The 24,642-nt window shown below is 32.5% G+C and overlaps 4 protein-coding genes across 4 annotated transcripts; 2 read left to right on the forward strand and 2 right to left on the reverse strand.

The window, feature by feature from the left end:
• Nucleotides 1-3,820: 3,820 nt before the first annotated feature.
• On the reverse strand, nt 3,821-6,286 carry LOC127259490 (histone-lysine N-methyltransferase, H3 lysine-9 specific SUVH5-like). The gene has a single exon (XM_051286855.1). The coding sequence runs from the start codon at nt 6,284-6,286 to the stop codon at nt 3,821-3,823; it is 2,466 nt and encodes an 821-aa protein (XP_051142812.1).
• Nucleotides 6,287-12,328: 6,042 nt separating this feature from the next.
• Nucleotides 12,329-13,668, reverse strand: LOC127259491 (pectinesterase 1-like). The gene is made up of 4 exons (XM_051286856.1): nt 13,180-13,668; nt 12,892-13,098; nt 12,576-12,817; nt 12,329-12,506 (listed from the first exon to the last, which is right to left on the reverse strand). The coding sequence occupies exons 1-4, from the start codon at nt 13,666-13,668 to the stop codon at nt 12,329-12,331; spliced, it is 1,116 nt and encodes a 371-aa protein (XP_051142813.1).
• Nucleotides 13,669-16,357: 2,689 nt separating this feature from the next.
• On the forward strand, nt 16,358-17,697 carry LOC127259492 (pectinesterase 1-like). The gene is made up of 4 exons (XM_051286858.1): nt 16,358-16,846; nt 16,928-17,134; nt 17,209-17,450; nt 17,520-17,697. Exons 1-4 carry the CDS (start codon nt 16,358-16,360, stop codon nt 17,695-17,697), a joined length of 1,116 nt encoding a protein of 371 aa, XP_051142815.1.
• Nucleotides 17,698-21,638: 3,941 nt separating this feature from the next.
• Nucleotides 21,639-24,640, forward strand: LOC127259514 (metacaspase-1). Its single transcript, XM_051286890.1, has 5 exons — nt 21,639-22,149; nt 23,412-23,742; nt 23,852-23,972; nt 24,066-24,275; nt 24,373-24,640. The coding sequence occupies exons 1-5, from the start codon at nt 21,750-21,752 to the stop codon at nt 24,430-24,432; spliced, it is 1,122 nt and encodes a 373-aa protein (XP_051142847.1). The 5' UTR covers nt 21,639-21,749; the 3' UTR covers nt 24,433-24,640.
• The last annotated feature ends 2 nt before the right edge of the window (nt 24,641-24,642 follow it).

Below are 24,642 nucleotides of genomic sequence, written 5' to 3' on the forward strand. Positions count from 1 at the left end.
AACACATTCATAGATAAAAAAATTCAAATAATTAAATAAAAATACAAAAATTTTAGCATAATTTTATTATGAGTGTATATTTATTATTAAGTTAATAATTTTAATGTAAAATGACAATGAAATAAAAATAAATATGGATAGGAATAATCTCCTATTGCCAAGTAACTGTAAGTTCAAATTTGCTTCCTACAAATTTTAAAACATCTTTAAAAATTTAGATCGAATACATCTGGATTTTAAAAATTCAACATAATAATTCAAAATCATAATTGAATATACCTCTAAAGTATATTTAAAAGATTTTTAAAAATATGAATGAAATATTTCAGTATTTTTAAAGATTATTTCAAATTAAATATCCTCATATTTTGATAATACATTTTATAGTGATTTAATTCCACCTCTCCAAAAAATATAACATCTAAATTCTTGGTTTCGATTTACAAAATTACATACAAAACACATCGAATCACCCAAACCACATACATAAGATAATCCAAGAAATAAAAAGAAACATCGTTCCATACCAAGAAAAAAGGGCACATCTTCCATCTATCAATATCGAAATCAATAATAACTACTCTTAGGTTGTGTTATTTTGTGGGTCTTAACAGAGACTTTTATTATTCATATTTTATTTTCCTTAACAAATATCAAATAAATAATTATATTTTTTTTTATATTATACTACAAATTCATTTTAATCATCTCTATATGACATCAAACAACTATTCAAATTCAAAATTTTTATCATTCATAAATCCAAACCAAACCCCCGGATCGATCCATCGAACTATCCACACTCATGGTCGCAACCAAAACATAAACACAAGCACCAAAAAAAAAAAAAAGAAAGAAAAGGAAAGTGGAATGCGAAAGTAATGAAATTACGAAAGAAACATAATGAGGAAGAAGGACATTAGAAATCAAACCTGGGTTGAACCAAGAATCTCTTTCTTGATTAATAAGTTGTAAGATTTCTTGGGTGTCAAGAAAATTAAATACGAGAGAGAGGGAGGGAGGGAGGCCTATTTATAGATAGGGATTCAAATTCTTGAATCAGTTCATCCTAATCATATCATATCCCAACAGATTAGGGATTCACTTTCACAATTAAATTTTATCTATACCCTTTTATATATTATTATCAATTTGATGATATTATATATAATTTGAAAGTTTGAATTACTAATATATATATATATATATATTTCTAAATTTATTTATCCTTTTATATATTAGTGAATGTGTATATATTTTGTATTTGATTATATTTTCTTTGAATAATTTATTTATTTGTTTTTAAATTTTGTTTTGATTTAGTTGATGAGTACAGGCCTACAGGGATTGTAATATGTTGGAATTTTAGTTTCAAGGGAATTCAAGAAATCAAAGGTTAATAAGTATTTATTTTTAGAAACTGAATATTTGATTTGATTTTTTTTTTTTAATCGAATTTTGGTAAACGAAAAATAGACGAATTAAATGGTAAAATATAATTATTTGTATTACTCTTTTTGTCCGTCAAAACTATGTTATTCTATCTTTTTTAATCTGTCAGCTAAATTTATACACAATCTATGTATAATAAACAATAGATTTTACTACCTACGATATTATTACCTTTAATTTAACAAATAATAATCAATTTGTTACTATTTTTTCTAGTTACTCTTGTTGTCGATCGAAAATCGGGTGAGTTCTCCAACTTCCTATGGAAAAGATGTTGAACTGTTATCGCAAAAATAATAATAAATAAATAAATAAAAAAGGAAAAGAAAGTAAGAAATAAAAGAAAGCAAAAAATAAAAAATAAATAAAAGAAATAAGAAGCAACGGTACAGAAAGAAAAGAAAAAGGAAAAGGAAAGCAATGAAAGAAATAGGAAAGGCATGAAATTGAAAGTAAAATATGATCTATGCTTATGCCCTCTTACAAACTGCTAAACCCATATATATATATATATATATATACTATCTCTAATTCAATCTAATCTAATTTTATTTTCTTCGTATCTTATTATTATTCAAAAATTATTTTACTTCATATACTCCCTCTTTCTACAAACTAATATCCTACTTTCCTATTTGGGGCGTCGAACTATTTTCTTTTTTTAAACACAAATATTACATTTTTACCTTTAATTCATTTATTATTTTTAATCTTTATCATACATTATGGGCAAATTTATCTATTCATTACAAAAAGACAATCACCTAAATAATCGTGCAAATATACTTTAGGACAATAGAAATTGGACGGAGGAAGTATTATTTCGCCTGTGCTCGTCAACTTGGATTTGGGCATTCGCTTGGATTGAAGAATTGTGTTGTTTTTTCTTCCGCTTATTTTCATAAGTACAAATAATATATTTTTTTTTAAGGATAACACTTCTATTATTTTTTCTATCAAATCTTTTAATAATAAATTCATTCTATTTTTTACCTATTTCGTATTAATATTAAAATGTTATTATTTTTAGTTTTTGTAACCACCAAATTATATAAATTAATAGGATAAAAGAAAGTATCATATTTATGATTTTCTAAAATATAATAACACTGTAGTTAAAGATTTCTTAATTTGCGAAGTCTTAATTATGGTAGATTTTTAATTATAGTTATTTATTTTTCTTTGAAGTTATAATTAAGAAAGTTTCTTTTCTAATTAGTTTTGAATAGAAAAAACCTATAAATATTGTCTTTCCCTTGTACCTTTGTTATACAAATTTTCTCTCCAAAAATAAAGTTATCTTTTCGTTTATTTTCTTTCTATCAATTACCTAATTTTATTTTGTTTGATAGATTGATTTTTAAAATTTACATGGAAAGTAAATGTATACTTTAAAAATGGATGAGAGAGCAGTACAAAAAATTTACGATTTACTGTAATTTTGGTGCAAAAATAATTCAAACTATAGTTTTTATTATTAATTGAGTTACGGCCTCTGTCCAGGTGCGGGACAGCGGGTGGCTGTTTCTGAGGTGCCGAAAGTTACCGATGCGGAAGTCGGGTACATTCAGGTTAGCTTTTGATTCTCTCTTTTCTCAAATTAGGGTTTAGGTCTTTTGGTTCAATTGTTCTACAATTGTGAAATTGGGTTCGTTTCAATTCATTCATGTTGATAATTTGTTTCAATTTCCCTGCATTTTCCTGTTGGATTGATATGATTTGAATTCACTTGCAGCAGCATTCTGTTGTTACATAAACTTAATTTTTATACCCACCATGATGTATTCCTATTCTGATTTGTGCAAGGCATTTATGACATCTAGCATATCATTCTGATCAATCAGAATATAATAAATCTCATTTTGATCATGCTTGATCTGACAATGGATTCTTAGAGACCCTATTTGTTTTTACATCTAAATGGTTTAAGCTTCCAACTAGGCACTGAATACTTAGAATTAGGCTGGCCCTAATGGTTCTGGACCAAAACCACATTTTGGTTGTGATAATTTCTACAAGAACTCAACTTGCCTTTGCACTTCTACTCTTACATGTTCCAATGTAAAATCCAATTGTGCAGAAAAGAATGAACAAACTTATGTATTCCTATTCATGCTTGTGATAGTTCTTAAAGGCCCCAAGCAATGTTTATAGCATTCCGATATGATGGTAACAGCTGTAGGTCATTGATACAACAGCTGAACCATTTTGGGTCCAAGCTGATACAAAAGTGCATCTCACAAAAAGTATAGTTACATTTTAGTGCATCCCTTTTGGTCTCCCTCTTTGAAAGCTTCATGATGATGCACTTCAAGGATTTTGGTAATCCTTAGAGAACCACAAGAACTAAGGTAGAAAACTATGACTTCTAATACATCCTTCCGGTGCATTGTCTTGAGCCGCAAAGGCAATCTTTTGCCTTGATCTTTCCGTTATGATCACAAACCGAGTCCTGCTTATAATTGTAATCATAACAAAGTTCTGTTAGAGGAGGGATGTTCTTGGATGCAAAGAACATAATATGTGGCATTCTCTTGTCAACGTGATCATAAAGAACATCTTGAGCGTACAAGTTAGGGGAACAACTGTGGTTGATAAATCTCGCGACATTCCCAAACTTGGCACCATCAATAGTGAATCCATCTTCACCGCGACCAACACCAATATCAAATAGATATTCATCATTACCAATTCTTCGTTCAGCTTCCTTGTCTCGTAGCAATTCCCCAACGTATTCGCATATAAAACTTCCGGATGATATGAAACTTTTTGACCTCAACCCCCAACCTCGAGTTTTGGTCTTAAATACCTCGAATCGATATTTAGAACCATGTTGGGTGACTCTATTCATACAAGTAGGGGGGCATTTGCAAGACGGGCCACACTCATGCACAATTGGCCTAGCTTTGACAATCATACCGTTCTTGTTGAATGGGATTTCACCTCCATTTTTGGAAAGACAAGGGCATGGATGAGAATCCGAGCAGCCACCAACACAGTCACAACCAATAGGCTGAATGCATTTGTACCAAGAGGAATGCATAATGTTGGTTATGTAAGTGAAAAATCGTGGCCGATCATTATCCACACCATTCCTTGCACATATTGGCAACTTCTCTTTCCCGTACGATATATCATCTATAACGCAAACTTCATTTTGCATCACTTGTTTCATTGATTTGGCTTTGCCTTGACGTGTTCTCGGTTGGTTTAGTATTCTATGTAATTCAAATTTGAACACATTCTTGCCATATCCATCCCTCTCTTGCCACCATCTATGTATAGTGTATAGTCCATCGTAAATATATATGGTATTGTCCTTCTGCCTCATACCCAGAGCCTTCAGTTCTTTCCACTTGTCTCTTTTAGTAGTGACTCGTATGGGATATCCAACTTCCGTGCTATTTATCAGCGCTAGATTGCCCCTCTCAGGCTTTTGATCAACAACATTATGAGTGAACTGTGGATTCCCACCTTGCCCTGAGTACACCAAAACATCACTTGATTTAACCTCATTTGTATAGCGCCCCGAATTCACAATACTTGTAGCATAGATTTTCCCGTCAAGCGCAATGTAATCTATGCCCTCCATCAAGTGGCAATGAAGGCCAATGACCGCAAGTTCTGCCCTGAATATGAACACATCACCAACTTCCACACCGGGTATATGACCAAAAGGTTTCTCGTGAGACAAGCACATTCCCTGTTCTTTCAGATATTTGGCTGCATCGTCGTGAGTATGCTTACATTTTTTCCCTTGTTTTCTTTCCTTGGATTTCTTTTCCAGCAGCCGATTGTACGTCTCTTCGAACAACTTTAGAACATTCTTCACTGCGTATCCTTGAGGATCATCATGCTTCACAGGAGTTAGATTAATTAGCTCTTCCCGCTTCATGGTGCTTTTAGACGCATGAATATTGGAGTAACTTTTAGTAGTCTTGGCACCTCTTGTGAACTTGGCCAATGACTTATCTTGCCCATCATCTCCTAAATAGACACTTTGATCTGAAGATATTAAACCATTCTCAGGATGTTGCTTATCAAGTTTAGTTCCGGATGATTCTCCCTTCGTAAATTCAACTTTTATAGATTCTAACATAGCCGAGCTCCGTGCCATAACCTTCTTCACCTTATTTTCTGATATGTTTCCCAGTGTCGAAGCTTTCTCTACTTGTTTTCCCCGAGGGAACCTAGCCTCAACTTCCACCATTTTTCGCGAAAGACTACTTTCTAAGCTCGGTGTTGTGTTGCATTCAGCAGCAACATTTATGTCTCCCCCTGCTTCTACTCCATTCAGAGTCTTCACCACTGCCGGCTTTGTTTCATTGCTGGAATTACCTTTTTCCAGCTTCCAAGAACTGTTTGAGGGACTTCTTTCGAGTTCTTCAGATTCCCCGTACTTCATGTCAAACAAACTTATAAATTCTTTAGCATCCGCTATCCTGGCATCAAGATGTTCCAGAATTTGAAGATGATCCTCCCGGAACTTATTTTTGGCACCAATCTCATTGCCATTAGCCAACTTCAATCCATCACCATCATTTCTTGCAGGATTTATGTTTTCAGAGTGCCTTTGCACACTAATCGCAGGAACACTTCGGAATGGCACAGCCGATATGGCAGCCACATTCAATGTGTTGTTCCCGTCTTCTCCTTCAGTAGCTTCGGTGGCAGGGTTGGTCACAACGCTCTTGTGCAGACCTTCTAACCCCTTCCGGGTTCCACAGTTTTCCGGGAATTCTCGAACTGCTTCAACCTTCTGGCGCTTGAACTTAGGAGGGGATCCTGGAGTGCTACAACTCTTGCTTTCAGACCCATGCTTCCTTGACTCCATGGGAACAGTTGAAATCAAAACTGAAACCGACAAAGAAAAGGTTCAGTCTTAGTATGGTATGGTGTTGATTTACCAGGTCATTTCTTCTTATCAGTTTATTAGTGATATAAATCAAATATTAATATACAGTATATTTTTTAAGTTTATGGAAAACAAATAATTTTTAGAAGAGAATTAAATAAAATTGCATGTAACGATTAATAACTAAAGATTCTTTAGAACTTGTATAAAATTAGTATTGAATAACATAACCCAAGTATTTTTAAAGATTTTTTCAAATTAGATTTCATGTTTTCTTATAATAGATTTTATAAGTATATTCCGCACTATGAAAATATCTTTCCCCCTAAGAAATATTACATCCAAATTCTTGTTTTTGATTTACAAAATTTGAATGCAGAACGCATCAAATCACCCAAAACCCATAACAAGATACACCAAGAAAGGGCACATATCATCTACCAAAATCGAAACCAATAATCCCTAGTCGACCAAGAACAGCAGTAAAGTCAAGTAATCCAAGTTTACAAAGCCCAGATTTACGTGAAATTTGGAGATTAATTGAGAGAGAAACAATGGAGAATGAGGAAGAAGACGTTAGAAAGCAAACCTGGTTGAACCAAGAATCTGTTGATTGTATTGTATGTATGTATTTTATGAGTAGTAAAACTTGGGGTGAGAGGGAGGCCTATTTATATTCAAATTCTTGAATCAGTCCTATATGATATGATATCCCAATAATTTTTATTTATACACAGTTATATATTATCAATATATATATATATGTGTGTTTCTAAAGTTTATTTATTTATCCTTTTATATATTAATGAACGTATAGATTTTTTGTATTTAATTACATTTTCTTTGAATTAATTACTCATTTATTTTTAGAATTTGGTTTGATTTAGTTAATCAGTACATAGATGGGATTAGTATGTTGGAATTTTAGTTTTATGAGAATTCAAGAAATCAAAGGCTAACAAGTACTATTTCATTTTAGAAATTGAATATTTATAATTATTATTTTTTTATTTTGATTTTTTTTCCAAAATCGAATTCCAGTAAATGAGAAATAAACAAATTAAATGGTAAATATAATTATTTGTATCCCGTCATTTAGCAATGCTTTGAACTAGACATTTGCTTTATGTCGGTCCTTGAAACTTGGCTCTCAAGCTTAGCCTCGATTCTCTTTCATCATCTCTAATAAGTTTAGACATTTCAAATTTGAGGTGTTTCAATGCGGTGAAGAGATCGGTATCAATTCTTTTTCTGGCATCATCCAATTCTGGCGACAATATCCGGTGTCTTCTCCGGTGGCGGTGGCAATAAGGCTTTGGCTCCAACATCCTTCGGTGGATAACCATGGCCTCCATGACAGCTCAGACCAACATTCCAAACAGCAACAACCACTAAAATCAGCTGGGAAGAGAGATGAAAAGATTCACGAAGAAACCTCACATGAAGAATGGGTAGATATATAGCTAAATTTAGGGGTGAATAAAATATCTGAAATTCCAACATTTAATTCCATTTAAACTGAAATTTAAATTTTAGTTTAAATTTTCAAATTGGTTATAATTATTATTATTTTTTTTCATATATATTTTGAATTTTCAAATCGATTTAAATTAATATACTCTCTCCGTCTTATTTAAAAGTTACTATTTTTCATTTTCGTTCATACTTACTATTTCCTAATTTAATAATTGTACTACCTACTTAACATAATAAATACCCTTTCAACTTACAATATATTACACAAATATTATTACTTTTATATTAAACGATACTAACAGAGTATTTTTGTCTTTTTTACTACAATCTAATATTATACTAATATTAAAAAATTTACGTGTAAAAAACAAACGGAGCCGCGCAATTGGCCTATTTCTTGCGCGTACACCCTTCCAAACGGGTGAAATCCAAAATATAATATACGTCAATATATATTTTATTATATATATTTAGGACCTACTGCTTCCAAACCAAGTTTTCCCAAGCACGACATTTGCTTCAAATGGCAGCAAAAGCTGCATTGTTTTTTTTTTTAATATAATTTTTTTTTTCAAATATTATATTTATTTAATATTTATAATAATTATAGGGTAAAAAAATGTATACAATATATATATGTCGTTTTGTAGAGAATAAAATTTTTTATAATACGAGTAAATAAAAATTTAAATATATATATTAGGTATAATATAAATTCAAAACCAAATTATATGTTACGGAAGACAATAAAGACAAAAGAACACAAGAATTTGGTAACCCAGTTCGATCACGATGATCTACGTCTAGGGGCGCTGCCAAGTCAGGAATTTTACTATCAAGTACGCAGGCACATGTTAAAGTGAGAATACATGGATATTTATAGCATAAGCCTTTGACAATAATATCCAAATTATATCTCTAAAATCTAAAATATAATATCCAAATCATATCCCTAGATTTTAGGATATAATCAGGCTTCATATTGTTCTGATTCGAATCATTCCTTTACCTACAAATTTCAGTGTCTCATCTATCTCCAAAATAGACAACACCAAAATTACCTGTGGTATAGGATTTCATGATTCTCGAATCACTGCATGAGTGGAATGACGCTCGACCAAAATCCATGACTCCATTGGACTGCTGACGCTCAGAATCAGCGCATCGGATATCTCCTCCGTTGCGTTTGCTGAACCCTGATCCTTCTCCGGCGCCCTGCACTGTCGTTTCAAGTGCCCCTTGCAGTTCCAATATACCACCCGACTTGCATCTTCCTTGTCCTTATTCTTCGGCTTCAACTTTGACCATTCTTGATTTTCACCCTTTCCTTTTGCCTCAAATCTAAATTGAGACATTCTCCTAAAGGGTTAGTCGAACCGCACTCATCGTCTTCCTGTCGATCTTCTTGTATTCGGCTTCATCCATGTCTTCGAATTTCTCCTTCAATACCGCATCTAGATCTTTACCATACATGTAATCTTCTATCTGCATATTTCAGAAATCGAAGTTCATACCATCGAATACCTTGACAACACGACGATCACCAATCTTGACTCCCACAAACAAACCTAAGGTTCACTTGATATGAGAGCACATCGGATATTCCGCTGCGTTTGCCGAAACCCTTATCCTTCCCTACCAACCTTGCACCGCCTATCACAAAGGGACTCGCTGCCTGACCTACCAGTCGGGACCGACCCAACACCGCCAGGAGACTTTCGACACAAGGCACCTCCGCAGGTCACAAGGGATTCCCACAACGATCCAACGCCCGATTCCTCTCAATCCACCCTATCAACGAACTAGGCTCTGATACCACTTGTTACGGAAATTTCCAGGAAATCAAGATGAGACAACAAAGACAAAAGAACACAAGAATTTGGTAACCCAGTTCGATCACGATGATCTACGTCTGGGGGCGCTGCCAAGCCAGGAATTTTACTATCAAGTACGCAGGCACATGTTAAAGTGAGAATACATGGATATTTATAGCATAAGCCTTTGACAATAATATCCAAATTATATCTCTAAAATCTAAAATATAATATCCAAATCATATCCCTAGATTTTAGGATATAATCAGGCTTCATATCCCAACATTATACAATATAAATTTAATACACATTTATATTATTTTATTTATTATTCATCAAATCAGTACACATCAAAACTCCTCAAACCTCAATCAAACCTAAACACAAAAGAAACATCAAAATTAAAATTCATCCTAAAATTTAAATAAAGATCAAACCCAAACTCAAATTTCCGCAAACCTCTATAAAAGAAACACACCCTAGATATTTTAATAATCACATCATGTAATGATATCTAACCATCACAAATGTATAGTCCTAAATGAGTATTTTTATTTTCTGCAAGTCTCAAAACCTGTCTCACCCTGTCTTGAACCAATAAGGTTTGGGGCTATTGTTTGACCAATTTGCAAATTATTATGTTCGGCCAAAGATTTATCGAGAGTGTATCCAAGGGTAGTGCCGCAGGTTTTACGTTATAAAAATAATAATAATAATAAAAAGGTTCAGGACTAGCAGTTTGTCACATATTGTTTGTCTAGTGTAACTTGTTTTATTGGATCTAATTTGCATACTATTATATTTGATTGAGGGTTTACTCAGAGCCAGAGCGCAACCGAAGATAGCGACTGCGGATTTCCATATTATTAAAAATAATATTAAAAAAAGTTTGGGACCAACCTAACAATTTTTTTTACTTAAAATATATAAAAATTTATTTACAATATAACATTATAATAAAAAATAAACATAGAACATAAAAAAAAAAAAAAAAAGAAGTTAAATTTCAAAAAAAAAAATCAACAATGGAGTATTAGTTTATAAAACAATACGTGTAACATAAGTATTAAAATGCATATATATAATCCAAAAAATAATATATATCAATTTAACACCTTTCAGCTTTAAAATCTTCATTTTTATCCAGCATTATAAGAGGATAAATTGTGTTCAATTGTCGACACTTGCAAGTAATTAATATATATTATATAATATAAATTAAAATAATAAAAATAAATACTCACTTTTAGCTTCACTCCAAGCAATGAACATACATTAATACCTCAAAAAAAAAATAAATAAAATACATTAATACACCTCAGGTCGCCTGCCATACATGATTCGTCTAATGTGACTTGTCTGTCGAGCCTAGTTTGCAGAGTATTAGACTCGTCCGGGAGTTTACCAGAAAGAGGAATTAAACCTATTACGAAAAGGATTAATCAATTTTCTAATAGAACTAAATGCATATTTAGAAATAACCATCATAGCAAACTTATATCTTGATTAATCTTGGCTAAACATATGCGATTGAAATTAGTTACTTCCACGAATATTTTTAGCTACCTTGATGAAAGTCCGTCGGATATCGACCTTCCATTTTTTATTTTTTTTCTTTTTACAAAAGTTCTTTTTTTATTTATTTCTTTTTCTTTTTACAAAAGTTCTTGTAATAGTTATGCAAATAATTGGTTCAATAGTCACTTAGTGTTCTCAAGGAATATTTGTGTCTATATCCTAAATGTGGAGGGTAAAGAATCATCTGTTTTTTAGATTTCATATGCAATTGTATAAAAAAAATTATGTTTCAATAATTATAATTTAAAATAAAAACTCGCATATTAAAAAAAAAAACCATTACATAAATTTTCAAAATTAAAACTTTTAACTTTAATGAAAAAAAAAAGATTTAAAATATAAAATCCACAATTTACCCGGAATGATTTTTTCAAACTCAAACCCGTCTCATTAAAGGTGGGTCTGGTGATTAACCTAATATTAGAGATTGAGCGTGAGTTTGTTTAGTTTGTATTTTAGTTTAAATTTTTTTTTTTTAAGTGAGATATAGAGAATTGCATCGATAATATAAAAATAATATTTTAAATTGAATTTTATATAAAATAATATATATTATTTATATGATGTAAATGCATGTATATATATAGTATTTTGTACTTCATCCAAGTATTTTTTTTTTACTGTCGCTCAAAAGTATTCATTTTCTATCTTTTTAAATTTTTTTTACCTAAATTACAAAAATATCATTATAAATACAATTTTATATATAAAGTAAAAACAAAAATAAAAATATCAAAATCTTTTACACGATCAATAAAATATTATTATTTTTTAATTTACTACAAAATTTCAAATAACGTTTTTTTTTTTTTTAATCGGCAGAGTATTATTAAGAATTGTATCAACAATAAATTGGTGGGCTAACAAACCTGATATATAAGTTTTTAATTTATCAAAAAAAAGTAAATAAACAATGAAATTCAATCCAAATGTGGATGATCATAAATTCATACCAAAATTACAAACTCATTCATTAAGAAACATCACATATATATATATATATACATACATGATCATTCATATATATATAATATATGTATCAAAAACTTTAAACCTAAAAGCTACACGTATGGGATCTATCTATCTACACATTATATATATTACAATTAAAGAACACTATACATATGAGTAATAGTACTAGTCCTAGTGCAGATTAACGGGCGGCGGGCAGCTGTACGGTGGCGGGAGGGAGGAGCCAGGTGGCGGCCTCAATGTAAGAGAGGCTGAGGAACTGGTTGCAGTCCGATTCGGTCATCTTCTTACAGAATGTGACGCGGCTGTTGAGGGCCGCGCCGGGGCCTCTGTTGTTGAATTCTCCGAAGTACACAGTTCTGCGTGTCATTAATTAGTTAATTAATCAATCGACCAATTAATATATATATATACATATAGGGACGGACCCGTTAGTTTCGGGCTGTCTGTTGTTGGACCATCCCTCGGGGATGACGACGTCGCTCATGTCGCAGAAGGCGAATATGACGCGAGAGTAGTCGAACCAGGACCTGCCCAGGTAGGCCGTGCCCCCGCTGCCCGTGATGGAGCAGTGGGCGAACACGTACCCGCTGCCTTCGTCGGGCTTCGACCGAGAGTGCGCCGTGATGATCGCCATTTTGTCCCCTGGGATCACGTGGATCTCCGAATTCTGCAAATTCAATGATTGAATCAGAATCGATTAATTAATTAATTAACTACGAATAGGAATAGGAGGGATTTAACCAGGTAGAGCGATTGGCCGGCGCCGAATATGAAATCGACGGTGCCCTCGATGTAGCAGTCCTTGAAGAAATGCCTGCCCTTGTCGTCGAGGAGGGTGTCCTGAAATCCATGGAATCTACAATTGTAGAAGGAGGCGTAGTCCCCCGATATATCCATCGCCACCGCCTGCGCATCCTTCATCTTCCCGTCGGGCCTCGGGGCCGTGTTCTTCATTCAAACCAATCAAAAATCAAGAAACTACAAAAATGGCCGACCATATATATACATAGATTTAGGGTTTGTACGTACGACGACTTTGATATTGACGGCGCTGAAGTAGTCCGATTCGACGATCAAGGTGCCGCTGTCGGTGGTGCCGTACTTGAGGGCGGTGCCGTCGTATATCAAGGTGGGCATGTTGATGGGGTCGCCGTGGAGCGTGACGAAGGGCTTGAGCCGGTCGATCTTGACCTTCTCGGTGTAGTTGCCGGGGCCGATGCAGACGATTACCCGATTCTGGTTGTTGGTGGGGATGCTGTTAATGGCCTCGGTCAGGGTCTTGAACTGCCCCGTCCCGTCCGCCCTGACCGTGATGATCTTCGCGCGCTTCTCGGCGCTCGCCACCATCGTGTGGAGGGCCACTTTGCGCGTGCTGAACATCCCAACCTCTTTCGCGAACCACGCCGCCAATTGCGCCTTGTCGGACGGAATCAGGACCGTCGACCGCGCCGCCGGAAGGAAAACCAGAACCGCCATTAGCAGCGCCATGTGGTAAGAAGAAGAAGAAGAAGAAGACATCTTTCTTTAATTTTTTTAATTTTTTTATTTTTTCAGTATTATGTATCTATTTTTCTATTTCTATTCTTATTTCTTCTATATTTATGTTTTATTTCTTATTGTTTTTATTTTCTTTATTCCAATTCTAATAATAATTATTGACTATGATTCAACACGCGATCTGTGTGTATACTTATAGAGAGAAGGGTTGAAATTTGGGAAATGAAGAGATCTGATGGAGCGTAGAGATAGTGAAAAATAGGAAATTTTAGTGGTGAAATTTGTGGTAGTCGTTATGGAAGTAGTATTGCCTATACATACGTACTCCCTCTCCATTATATGGTTGAGTATGAAAAAATATATATATTAAAGTATTTCGGAGACAATTTTCAATAAAAAATAAACTATTTCTATCCCACGCATTTGTTTCCGACGTGAAAATTTAGATGTGTAATTTTACATAAGAGTATTTGGAAATTAAGTGATAGGATAAAAGAAAAAAATGTATATTTATTAAAGTGATGTAATGGAATAAAAATAAAGTAGAAATTAAATATATTTAATTATTTTTTATTTTATAAATGTTGAAAGATGTTTGAGACAAATAAAAAAGAAAAATATTGTCAAAACTTAACAACCATCTAAATATTAACGAATTAATTTTTTTGAAATAATGTAATTTTCAAATTAGTTTAGTTGATATTTAAAAAATTATTGAATCTTGCCAAACTTTCATATATATTCAATAAACTGTATACACATGTTACATTCAATACTTTTTTTTTATATCATCTGTTATACAAGATTTGTCTAACATAGTTTACAAACTATTACATTTGATTAGTACATATTTAAAAAATAGCAACTTCGAATTCCGACATCACTAAAATATATATACATACAAATTTATTATACCACCTATTAGAGGATATATTTATGCGAATAAAATTTTAGGTACCAAACATTGTTTGAATCCCAATAGCCAATCTTTTCACCTTGTGTTTAAAAGATAGTGTTTTCTTTTTTTGCAAAATTGTAACGTGATCTATAATTAAGGCCTTTTTATCACTTTTAAACATTATTTGCAAGATATTTGATTTAATGACAATAATTAAATCACCGTTCTTATTCTTGTCTTCCGGCAACAAAAAATTACACGTAGTGATACGTGCTACTATGTTGCCACATTGAAGTTGATGTGTTCATACTCGAGCTAAAGTGAACACCTAGTGGCTCATTTTCCGGCCATAGGTGGCAAAATATATTTATATATATAAATCTTATTTGTAATTCAATTTAATTGAACCAAATTTCAATTATTATGATTGCGATTCGATTGCGAAAATACAAGATTGATACAGAAAAACATCAATTTACACATGAAAGATCCAAATTGATTATAACCTCAAAATTCCAATGTTATTTCCGTTACTAATACCCTAAACTAGTTCATCCCTCGATGCCGATGACATGAAACTTGTGAAAGCCGCCCCGTCCACAAGCCATTGTTTGCCATAGTTTCTCTACTCGTCCTCTCAACCTTTGACAGTATTAAATTATATTTAAAATATATATATTATATTTATAATAGTTATCTTATTTAAGAGATTTATAAGATTTTTGCATTATTCAGATGATTTGTACGTCATTATAAATATGTACAAATTCTTATAATTGAAATAAAGAATTTTAGTTTATTATTTTTTAAAAAAAAAAAATCAATTTCATATTCTAACAAAGAAAAAAAAATTTCAGTTTCATATTCTTGTTGTTATCTTATTTGCACGAATGTCCTGTGAAGGAACAACATAGGATATCAAGTGAAAGGACTACAAAACATGTCCTATGATCAAGGAGGTGAATGATCAGCATAATGTTTGTTGGTTGTTTGTGTTTTCTTTGTTTTTGTTTTTATAATTTGGTGATGTCTTCTAATGTAAAATGCTGATAGTTTCCGGCAGGCCAAAGTGCTGATAGTCATTGTTCTTGTTATCCTATGTCTTTTTTTTTCCATAGTAATATGTATGTAAATACTAAGTTGTTAACGAGCAGAATCAAACAAATTGTTTTGTAAGTATTTGTATTTGTTTGATAATGTTTCCGAACGAAATTTTTGTCTGTTTGTTAAGCATTCGAATTTATTTGTATTGTTTGAATTTGATTCGTTAAACAATATTATTGTTTGAGCTTGTATTCAGCTCAGATAAGCTTGTTTGGGCTCGTTCGAACTTGTTTGGATAAATATGATATTTTATTTTTAATTCATGCATAGATTTGTTTACTTAATATTTTTGTGTGACACTATTCCTAAAGATTATTATAAAAAATACAATATACACATATATTAACATAATATATATATATATATATTGTATTTATTCAAAAAAAAAAAATTAACAATTCAATATAACTCAACCGAATTGAATTAATTTAAATTTGACCGGCTTTAATGTAATAGTATTTTCAATAAAAGTATGAAAAGCTAATCTTAGGCATATCTGTAAATACCACTCCTTTTCTATAACCGCGCTCCATCCCTCCCTCCTGCATTCCATATTCATATATATATATATATATCATTTATCTGTCTGTCGTGAACCATAGTCAATAATAAGTAGCTAGAACTTGAATAAATAATAATAATAATAAAGTATAAATAATAGGAAATAAAATATAGATATAGAAAAATCGATAGAGTAGAAAATTAAAGATGTCTTCTTCTTCTTCTTCTTCTTACCACATGGCGCTGCTAATGGCGGTTCTGGTTTTCCTTCCGGCGGCGCGGTCGACGGTCCTGATTCCGTCCGACAAGGCGCAATTGGCGGCGTGGTTCGCGAAAGAGGTTGGGATGTTCAGCACGCGCAAAGTGGCCCTCCACACGATGGTGGCGAGCGCCGAGAAGCGCGCGAAGATCATCACGGTCAGGGCGGACGGGACGGGGCAGTTCAAGACCCTGACCGAGGCCATTAACAGCATCCCCACCAACAACCAGAATCGGGTAATCGTCTGCATCGGCCCCGGCAACTACACCGAGAAGGTCAAGATCGACCGGCTCAAGCCCTTCGTCACGCTCCACGGCGACCCCATCAACATGCCCACCTTGATATACGACGGCACCGCCCTCAAGTACGGCACCACCGACAGCGGCACCTTGATCGTCGAATCGGACTACTTCAGCGCCGTCAATATCAAAGTCGTCGTACGTACAAACCCTAAATCTATGTATATATATGGTCGGCCATTTTTGTAGTTTCTTGATTTTTGATTGGTTTGAATGAAGAACACGGCCCCGAGGCCCGACGGGAAGATGAAGGATGCGCAGGCGGTGGCGATGGATATATCGGGGGACTACGCCTCCTTCTACAATTGTAGATTCCATGGATTTCAGGACACCCTCCTCGACGACAAGGGCAGGCATTTCTTCAAGGACTGCTACATCGAGGGCACCGTCGATTTCATATTCGGCGCCGGCCAATCGCTCTACCTGGTTAAATCCCTCCTATTCCTATTCGTAGTTAATTAATTAATTAATCGATTCTGATTCAATCATTGAATTTGCAGAATTCGGAGATCCACGTGATCCCAGGGGACAAAATGGCGATCATCACGGCGCACTCTCGGTCGAAGCCCGACGAAGGCAGCGGGTACGTGTTCGCCCACTGCTCCATCACGGGCAGCGGGGGCACGGCCTACCTGGGCAGGTCCTGGTTCGACTACTCTCGCGTCATATTCGCCTTCTGCGACATGAGCGACGTCGTCATCCCCGAGGGATGGTCCAACAACAGACAGCCCGAAACTAACGGGTCCGTCCCTATATGTATATATATATATTAATTGGTCGATTGATTAATTAACTAATTAATGACACGCAGAACTGTGTACTTCGGAGAATTCAACAACAGAGGCCCCGGCGCGGCCCTCAACAGCCGCGTCACATTCTGTAAGAAGATGACCGAATCGGACTGCAACCAGTTCCTCAGCCTCTCTTACATTGAGGCCGCCACCTGGCTCCTCCCTCCCGCCACCGTACAGCTGCCCGCCGCCCGTTAATATACATACATACACATATATCTAATTAGACTTGAAACTATATATATATATATGTATATATATATTCATAGGAAGTTTCTTCATTTGTTGTATGTATATATACACACATTGGATATGTAGAAATATGTTCCTTAGTTAGCATGGAAGAGATACATATGATCGATATCACTTGCCCGCTTGATCCATCGGATTCCCTTATTATATAATATCAAGCTTGTAATAATTGTTTTATTCTTAATATTCTATAGTTTGCTAAAAAAACTATTGAATCAATTAAGAAAATGAAATTTAGTGTCCCGTAAAAAATGATCTAGTATTGTGGAAATGAATTCCTAAAATAATCTTTCAAGTATAAAAAATATCACCAACTATTAAAATACAAAGTATTTATTATTATGTAAAAAGTATCAAATGAGATGATATAAGTTTATTCTCTATGAAATAAGTATTACATTAAATACTTAGATTTGCATTATTTTAGTATTTAAGAATTTATTATGAATTTTTATTGTTAGTACTTGAAAACTTAAATCTATTATTAATTTTTCTTTTTTAAAAAAATTATGATAAAAATTAATATATCTTCTATCAAAAACAATATAAAATTAAAAGCATAATATTAGCAGATAACTAAAATGAAATTTTATTCTACATAGTGGATTTAGTTACATGCCACGTTGAGTGGAATTTGGAATATATTATATATTTAATAAAGTTAATGTGTATTAAAATTCCCCAAAATATATGCACTTAATGAGGGAATCATTTGAAATTTGGGGAAAACCTTTTTATTTATTTATTTATTTATTTATTTTTCTTTGTATATACCTTTGTTGAATATTGTGGAGAGATTGGGAACATTTTTGGGCTTTTGATTGTGTCACGAAATTTATAAATGATTGTTACCTTTTCGTTTGAGTGTGGGAGTGAAATGATTTGAATGTTAATAACCAATCTAAATGATTTATAGAGAGTATATTATTTATTTTAGATCTACTTCATAATTATCTATAAATATATTTCTTTTCAAGAATATATACTTTAAAATATTATTGGCTCATAAGGCCACATTTAATAATAAAAAAATGTATGCTGAACATATAATGTGTATTTACTTTTGTGTTTTTTAATGTATGTATCTTGTATCTTTCGTATTATTAATATAAAAATAATATTTTTAAAATTCACTTGATAAATATATATTTTGTTATTTTTTTTTTATGTTCAAACAAAAAGTATCAATTTTTTTAATAAGTATAAATCCATTGCATAAATTAGTTTTGATATAGAAAACTATCATCAATTATTATTAAAATATAATATTTAGTAAATTTCGTACAAAAAATAAATGTATATTATATTTATAAAGTGAGCAGATGAATAGTTGATATTGAATCATTAATTTTTTAAGTGAATGTAGTATATATATATATATATATTATATATATTATATTACCTACGTTCAGCTTTATGGGATACATTTATTTTTTTACGTGTTGATATTTAAATATTATTTATTTATCAAAATATAATATAAATTAAGAAAAAATGACAATAATACTTCTATTAGTGTCTTATAATATTAATAGAATGACATTTTTCATATTAAGTACACTGACGATTTTTGTCATTTTTCATTAATTTGTACTATATTTTGATATAATAATTAATATTCAAATTTCAACACGTAAAGAGTAAATGTGATTATTAGAGTCGGACGAAGATAGTAGTATATATGTATTTGTTAGTGTTCTTTTTTAGAATCATATAGGTATTAAGAAAAATGATGGTACGTCTGTTTTGTGAAATAATGTGAAGAAATATTTTTATGTAAAGTATAAATTTTTTTATAGATAATATAAAAATAATAAGTATGTGTAATGTAGTATACAATTTTATTATTTTCAATACAAGCATGCTCATTTTTAATATTTTTAAAATTATATATTAATAAATAACTTTAACTATGTATCATGTATTTGATTTTATACAAAATATACAAAAAATAAAAAAATAAAAATCACATTTATATAAATGACAAAAGTTAAAAAAAATATATATTTTTATAAAAGATAGAAATAGAAACTTAAAATTGTAAAATGTTATTTTCTTTTTGTAACTTGATTTTGACATGTTTAATATTTATTTGTCATTACAAGTGGTCCTCAATATTATTTATATACAATGTTTATATGAGTTTGGCTCCAAACCTGTACATTTTTTCTTCCAAGGTTTCTAAATTGTGGCGGCCATGTATATTTGGTTTGTCAAATATAGTTTTGTTTTCTAAATCATGTTCAATTTATTCGTCGAAGTTCTTAAATAATACTCCCTTCGTCCCACTTACATGTTCATGCTGCCGTTTTTGTTCGTCTCACATCTCATGTTACTTTCATTTTTTGGAAAATGATTACCCATTTTAATTTTCTTTTAAATTTTCTAATTTAAAATTTAAATTAAACTAATTAGTTATCTTAATCTTAATTTATAATAATTTATATTATAAATTAATTATTTTTACTAATATATTCTTAATTATCTACTAATTATACTTATCCTAAATTCCGGTGTATACAGTGACCACGACACCCATTGTAGGACGAATGTAATATATGTTTTTTAAATATATATTAACGATACAATTTTTATTGAAAATAATCGATTGGAATATTTTTGACTTATAAATTTATACTCCCTCCGTCCGGACATTCGAGATGGACACGAGAATTAAAGAATAATAGTATTATACTAATAGTATGTGTAAAAGTATTTTTAAAAGATTAAAAAAGTCTCTATTTTAAATAATTATTATGAAAAAATAGAGATAGTTTTGTAAAAAAGTGAAAAACTAGTTACTAAAAATAAAAATGAGACTATTATTTAAGAACGGACGAAAATGACAAAATGAGACTATTACTTTAAAACGAAGGCAGTAGTCTTTTGTGAGAATAAAACATTAGACGTTTTGAACAAAACTATTTAATAAATATATAAAATGATAAAATTTTAGAAAGTATGATGCAAAAAACATGTTAAGATACATATAAGTTATACTCAAAGTAATATTAGCAAAACTAGTACATCTTCGTCTTATAAAAAGGATAATATTTGTCTTTTCCGTCATTATACTTATCGTTAAAAATATTATTATATTTGTATAATGTATTTCATAAATGTCACTGTATTTGTATTATAAGAGATTAATAGAGATATTTTTATCATTTTTTTTATTTGGCTACATATTAATATAATAATTAATATTTAAAGATACTCTTAATATTTTATTTTGATATTATATATATATATATATACACAAAAACCATATATTTCCTTTAATTTGTATTGATTTGAGTTTTTAAATTAATTTTTTGTTTCAATTGTATTTTAGGGATGTATGAATATAAAAAAACATTTTATTTTTTCAAATACAAAATTATACAATCATTTTTGTATGAATATAGAATTCAATGACAAATAAAGTAATATTTATATATAAAAAAAAAAACATTAAAAATCGTATGTATAAATTAAAAATTTTGATTCGAAGAACAATCTTAACAAACCTATATATCAAGGGTGGGGTTTGAATTTTGAGTTAAGATTTGAATAATAAAAATTTTGAATTTGAATAGTTGTATAATGTGATATAAATAGGTGTTGATGTGATATTTTGAATGTAAAATTAATTGTAGTATAATATAAAAATAAAAAATAGATGTTTGATTTGATATTTTTTTAGAAAAAAATATATGAGAAAGAACAGTAAATTTAAAATCCAATCTCCAAACGAAGACACCCTAATATTAGTAGATATTTATATTAATTTATTTTTTTGTATTTAAAGTAGACTTAAAAACCTAACCAATAGGAAGCTTCTACTTCTTAATAAATTTATGTGTATATATATATATACATACATATATGTATATATGCGCGTATGCATCGTATTAGTCATTAACTTCATTTCCTTATCGTCTAATTGATGCAATAGACTTTGTCTTCGCATTTAAATCTCCGTCGATTCGCAATCGATCCGTCCGATCGCCGGTGAAATGTTGATGCTAGTAAACTGCTCCAACTGCCGGACGCCTCTCCAGCTGCCGCCCGGCGCCACCTCCATCCGCTGCGCTATTTGCCAGGCGGTTACGCGAGTAGCGGATCCCCGACACGGACCGCCGCCGCCTGCCCCTGCGCCACAGCCCTACCAGCCATCTAGTTCGTCCTCCGCCAACGGATATTACCCTCCGCAGCAGCAGCCTCCTTCGCCGTACAATCACGCGCCTCCAGGACCTCCGCCATCGCCACACGGGCGGAAGAAGGCGGTGATTGTGGGGATCTCGTATAGGTACTCGAGGCATGAGCTGAAAGGATGCATTAATGATGCAAAGTGTATGAAGTATATGCTAATCAATCGGTTTAAGTTCCCCGAGTCTTCAATTCTCATGCTCACTGGTAATTGATTCTCTTCGATTCCTTCCGTAGATTGATTTTTTAAATTTCCATTACTAATTTTTAATTTCCGGATTTGATTTCTTTCTGACGGATCGTGATCTGGATTATAATTAAATTTTTTAGATGTACAAGTTGGGTTTATGAATTGATCAAGGAGTAACTAGGAATGATTTCGGAGTTGTTGGAATGCAAATAGTGTGTGGTGATTCTTAATATATGAAGAAAGGATATATGTTAATTCATCTCTAACATTGTATGAAGTCTTAATTGAATTTTGAGAGCTTGAAGTATGATTTTAATTCCGTTTGATTGAACTCGTTTGTTCCTTGCTCTTCTTTGTGTCTTTTTCTCTGATTCATATTGGTGGAAAGCCCCAAACCTTTTGGTTTATCGTTGCTGTCTTCCCCAACTTTTTAGCAGAAAATAAGCACCAATAGTTTCTGTAAGCAGTAGCTACAGTTGTCTATGTTGAATTTTTCAACGAGTAACATTATTGGAAGGTTTGTTGAATTGTTTAAGCTAAAGAAAAGTTATTGGTTGGAAGCAACTTGTTTTCCTAATGCACAAATCATATTCATCCTGAACTTTCCTGGATTCTAAAGGCTCTTCTAATTACCATTCACGTGTCTTATGTTGAAAATGTATATTTGCCTGTTTGTGATAGTCAGAACATAGGGAATCTTTGCTTTTATAGTAAATGAAATTATCTGATGTGCTGTCTTCAAATCATGGATTATTGAGATCTAAAAAATGGATGACATCCTTAGAAAGATTCAGAAGAAACCAGAAATGATTGAAAATTGTTACTAGATTTGATTACATGTCGATGTCGGGGGGATTTAAGTTTTGATAATTATCCACCCTGAGGGAGTGAATATGCCGAATTGATTTAACTTTTGATAGCAAATTTAAGATGAGGTCCTTAAGTTTAGGCCAAAAAGTAAGGAATCTTATGGTAGTTTTCACTTCAGTTGTATGAGTTACAGTTGAAAGGGTAAAAAGAATCTAACAACAGAGAAGATATGCACATTGCATCGACAATGACAATAAACAAAAATTCTTAGTCTTGAATGAAGAGTGTATTAATTTCTTTCAACTCCAACTTACTTTATGCTGTGAATCTCTATGAAGAAAATATGTTTGTTTGGAGAAGGTGCAAGGATTTTGGTTCTGTATAGAAAGAAGCATATTTTAATGCAATTAAGCTATGTTTAATAAGTTCCTCATTATAATTAAATCCTTCTGTGGAAGTGTCTTTACAGAAGAAGAAACTGATCCATACAGAATCCCAACCAAGCAGAACATTAGGATGGCTATGTTTTGGCTTTTGCAAGGCTGCCAGCCAGGCGACTCGCTGCTTTTTCACTATTCCGGACACGGTTCACAGCAGAGGAGCTACTCAGGAGATGAAGTTGATGGATATGATGAGACAATATGTCCTCTAGATTTTGAGACACAGGGAATGATTGTCGATGATGAAATTAACGGAACACTAGTCAGGCCTCTTCCCAGGGGAGTCAAGCTTCACGCCCTTGTAGATGCCTGCCACAGTGGCACAGTGCTTGATTTGCCATATCTTTGCAGAATGGACAGGTTTGATTCATTTTAAAAATTAAGCATTTGATTTGGATCAAGTCCTGCAGATAATAAGCCTTGATATGCATGATGCTTTAATGTTTGATTTTATTACGTGTCTATGCAGAACTGGGCGATATATATGGGAGGATCATCGTCCTCGATCCGGGGCATGGAAAGGCACAAATGGGGGAGAGGCGATATCCTTCAGTGGCTGTGACGATCATCAAACTTCTGCTGATACAGCTGTAATTTTTGCACCTTGGCACCATATTTCCTGATTGAGCAAATTGTTGCATTAATCCATTTCTAACCGGCGTAATTGCTTAAACATGGAACAGGCTCTGTCCCAGGTTACTTCAACAGGTGCCATGACCTATGCTTTCATTCAAGCAATAGAAAGAGGACAAGGAACAACCTACGGAAGTGTTCTGAATGCAATGAGGTCTACCATCCGCAGGACTGATGCAGACATCGGAGGGGGCGCCGTGACCACACTTATCACCATGCTTTTGACGGGTGGTAGCACTTCCGGTGCTGGTCTGAAACAGGTATCAATTTCATCCAAATAGTGTCGTATATTAATAAGATAAGGATTCGAATTGTGATATATCTTTTCACTCGGTAATGTTTTCATTTGCTTTGCAGGAACCACAGCTTACATCCAATGAAATATTTGATGTCTATACAAAGCCGTTTTCACTGTGAGTTGCGTGCCGTCAGAGTACGAAAAATTCAAACTACTTTGGCCTTGTTTCTTTTTTCGTAGTTTTAGTCTTTCGTTGAAGCTTGTTTAGTTTTTATGCTTATAAAGTCTTGACATGTCTGTGTATTTATTATCTATCGCGTCGTCGTACGTATTCAGTTGGTTTGCCTATGAACGGAAATATGGAATAGAAAGCGTGCTATTCTTCTACT

This window comes from Andrographis paniculata, unplaced genomic scaffold, assembly GCF_009805555.1.
Source record: "Andrographis paniculata isolate CXL003 unplaced genomic scaffold, ASM980555v1 Contig60END, whole genome shotgun sequence".
NCBI lineage: Eukaryota > Viridiplantae > Streptophyta > Magnoliopsida > Lamiales > Acanthaceae > Andrographis > Andrographis paniculata.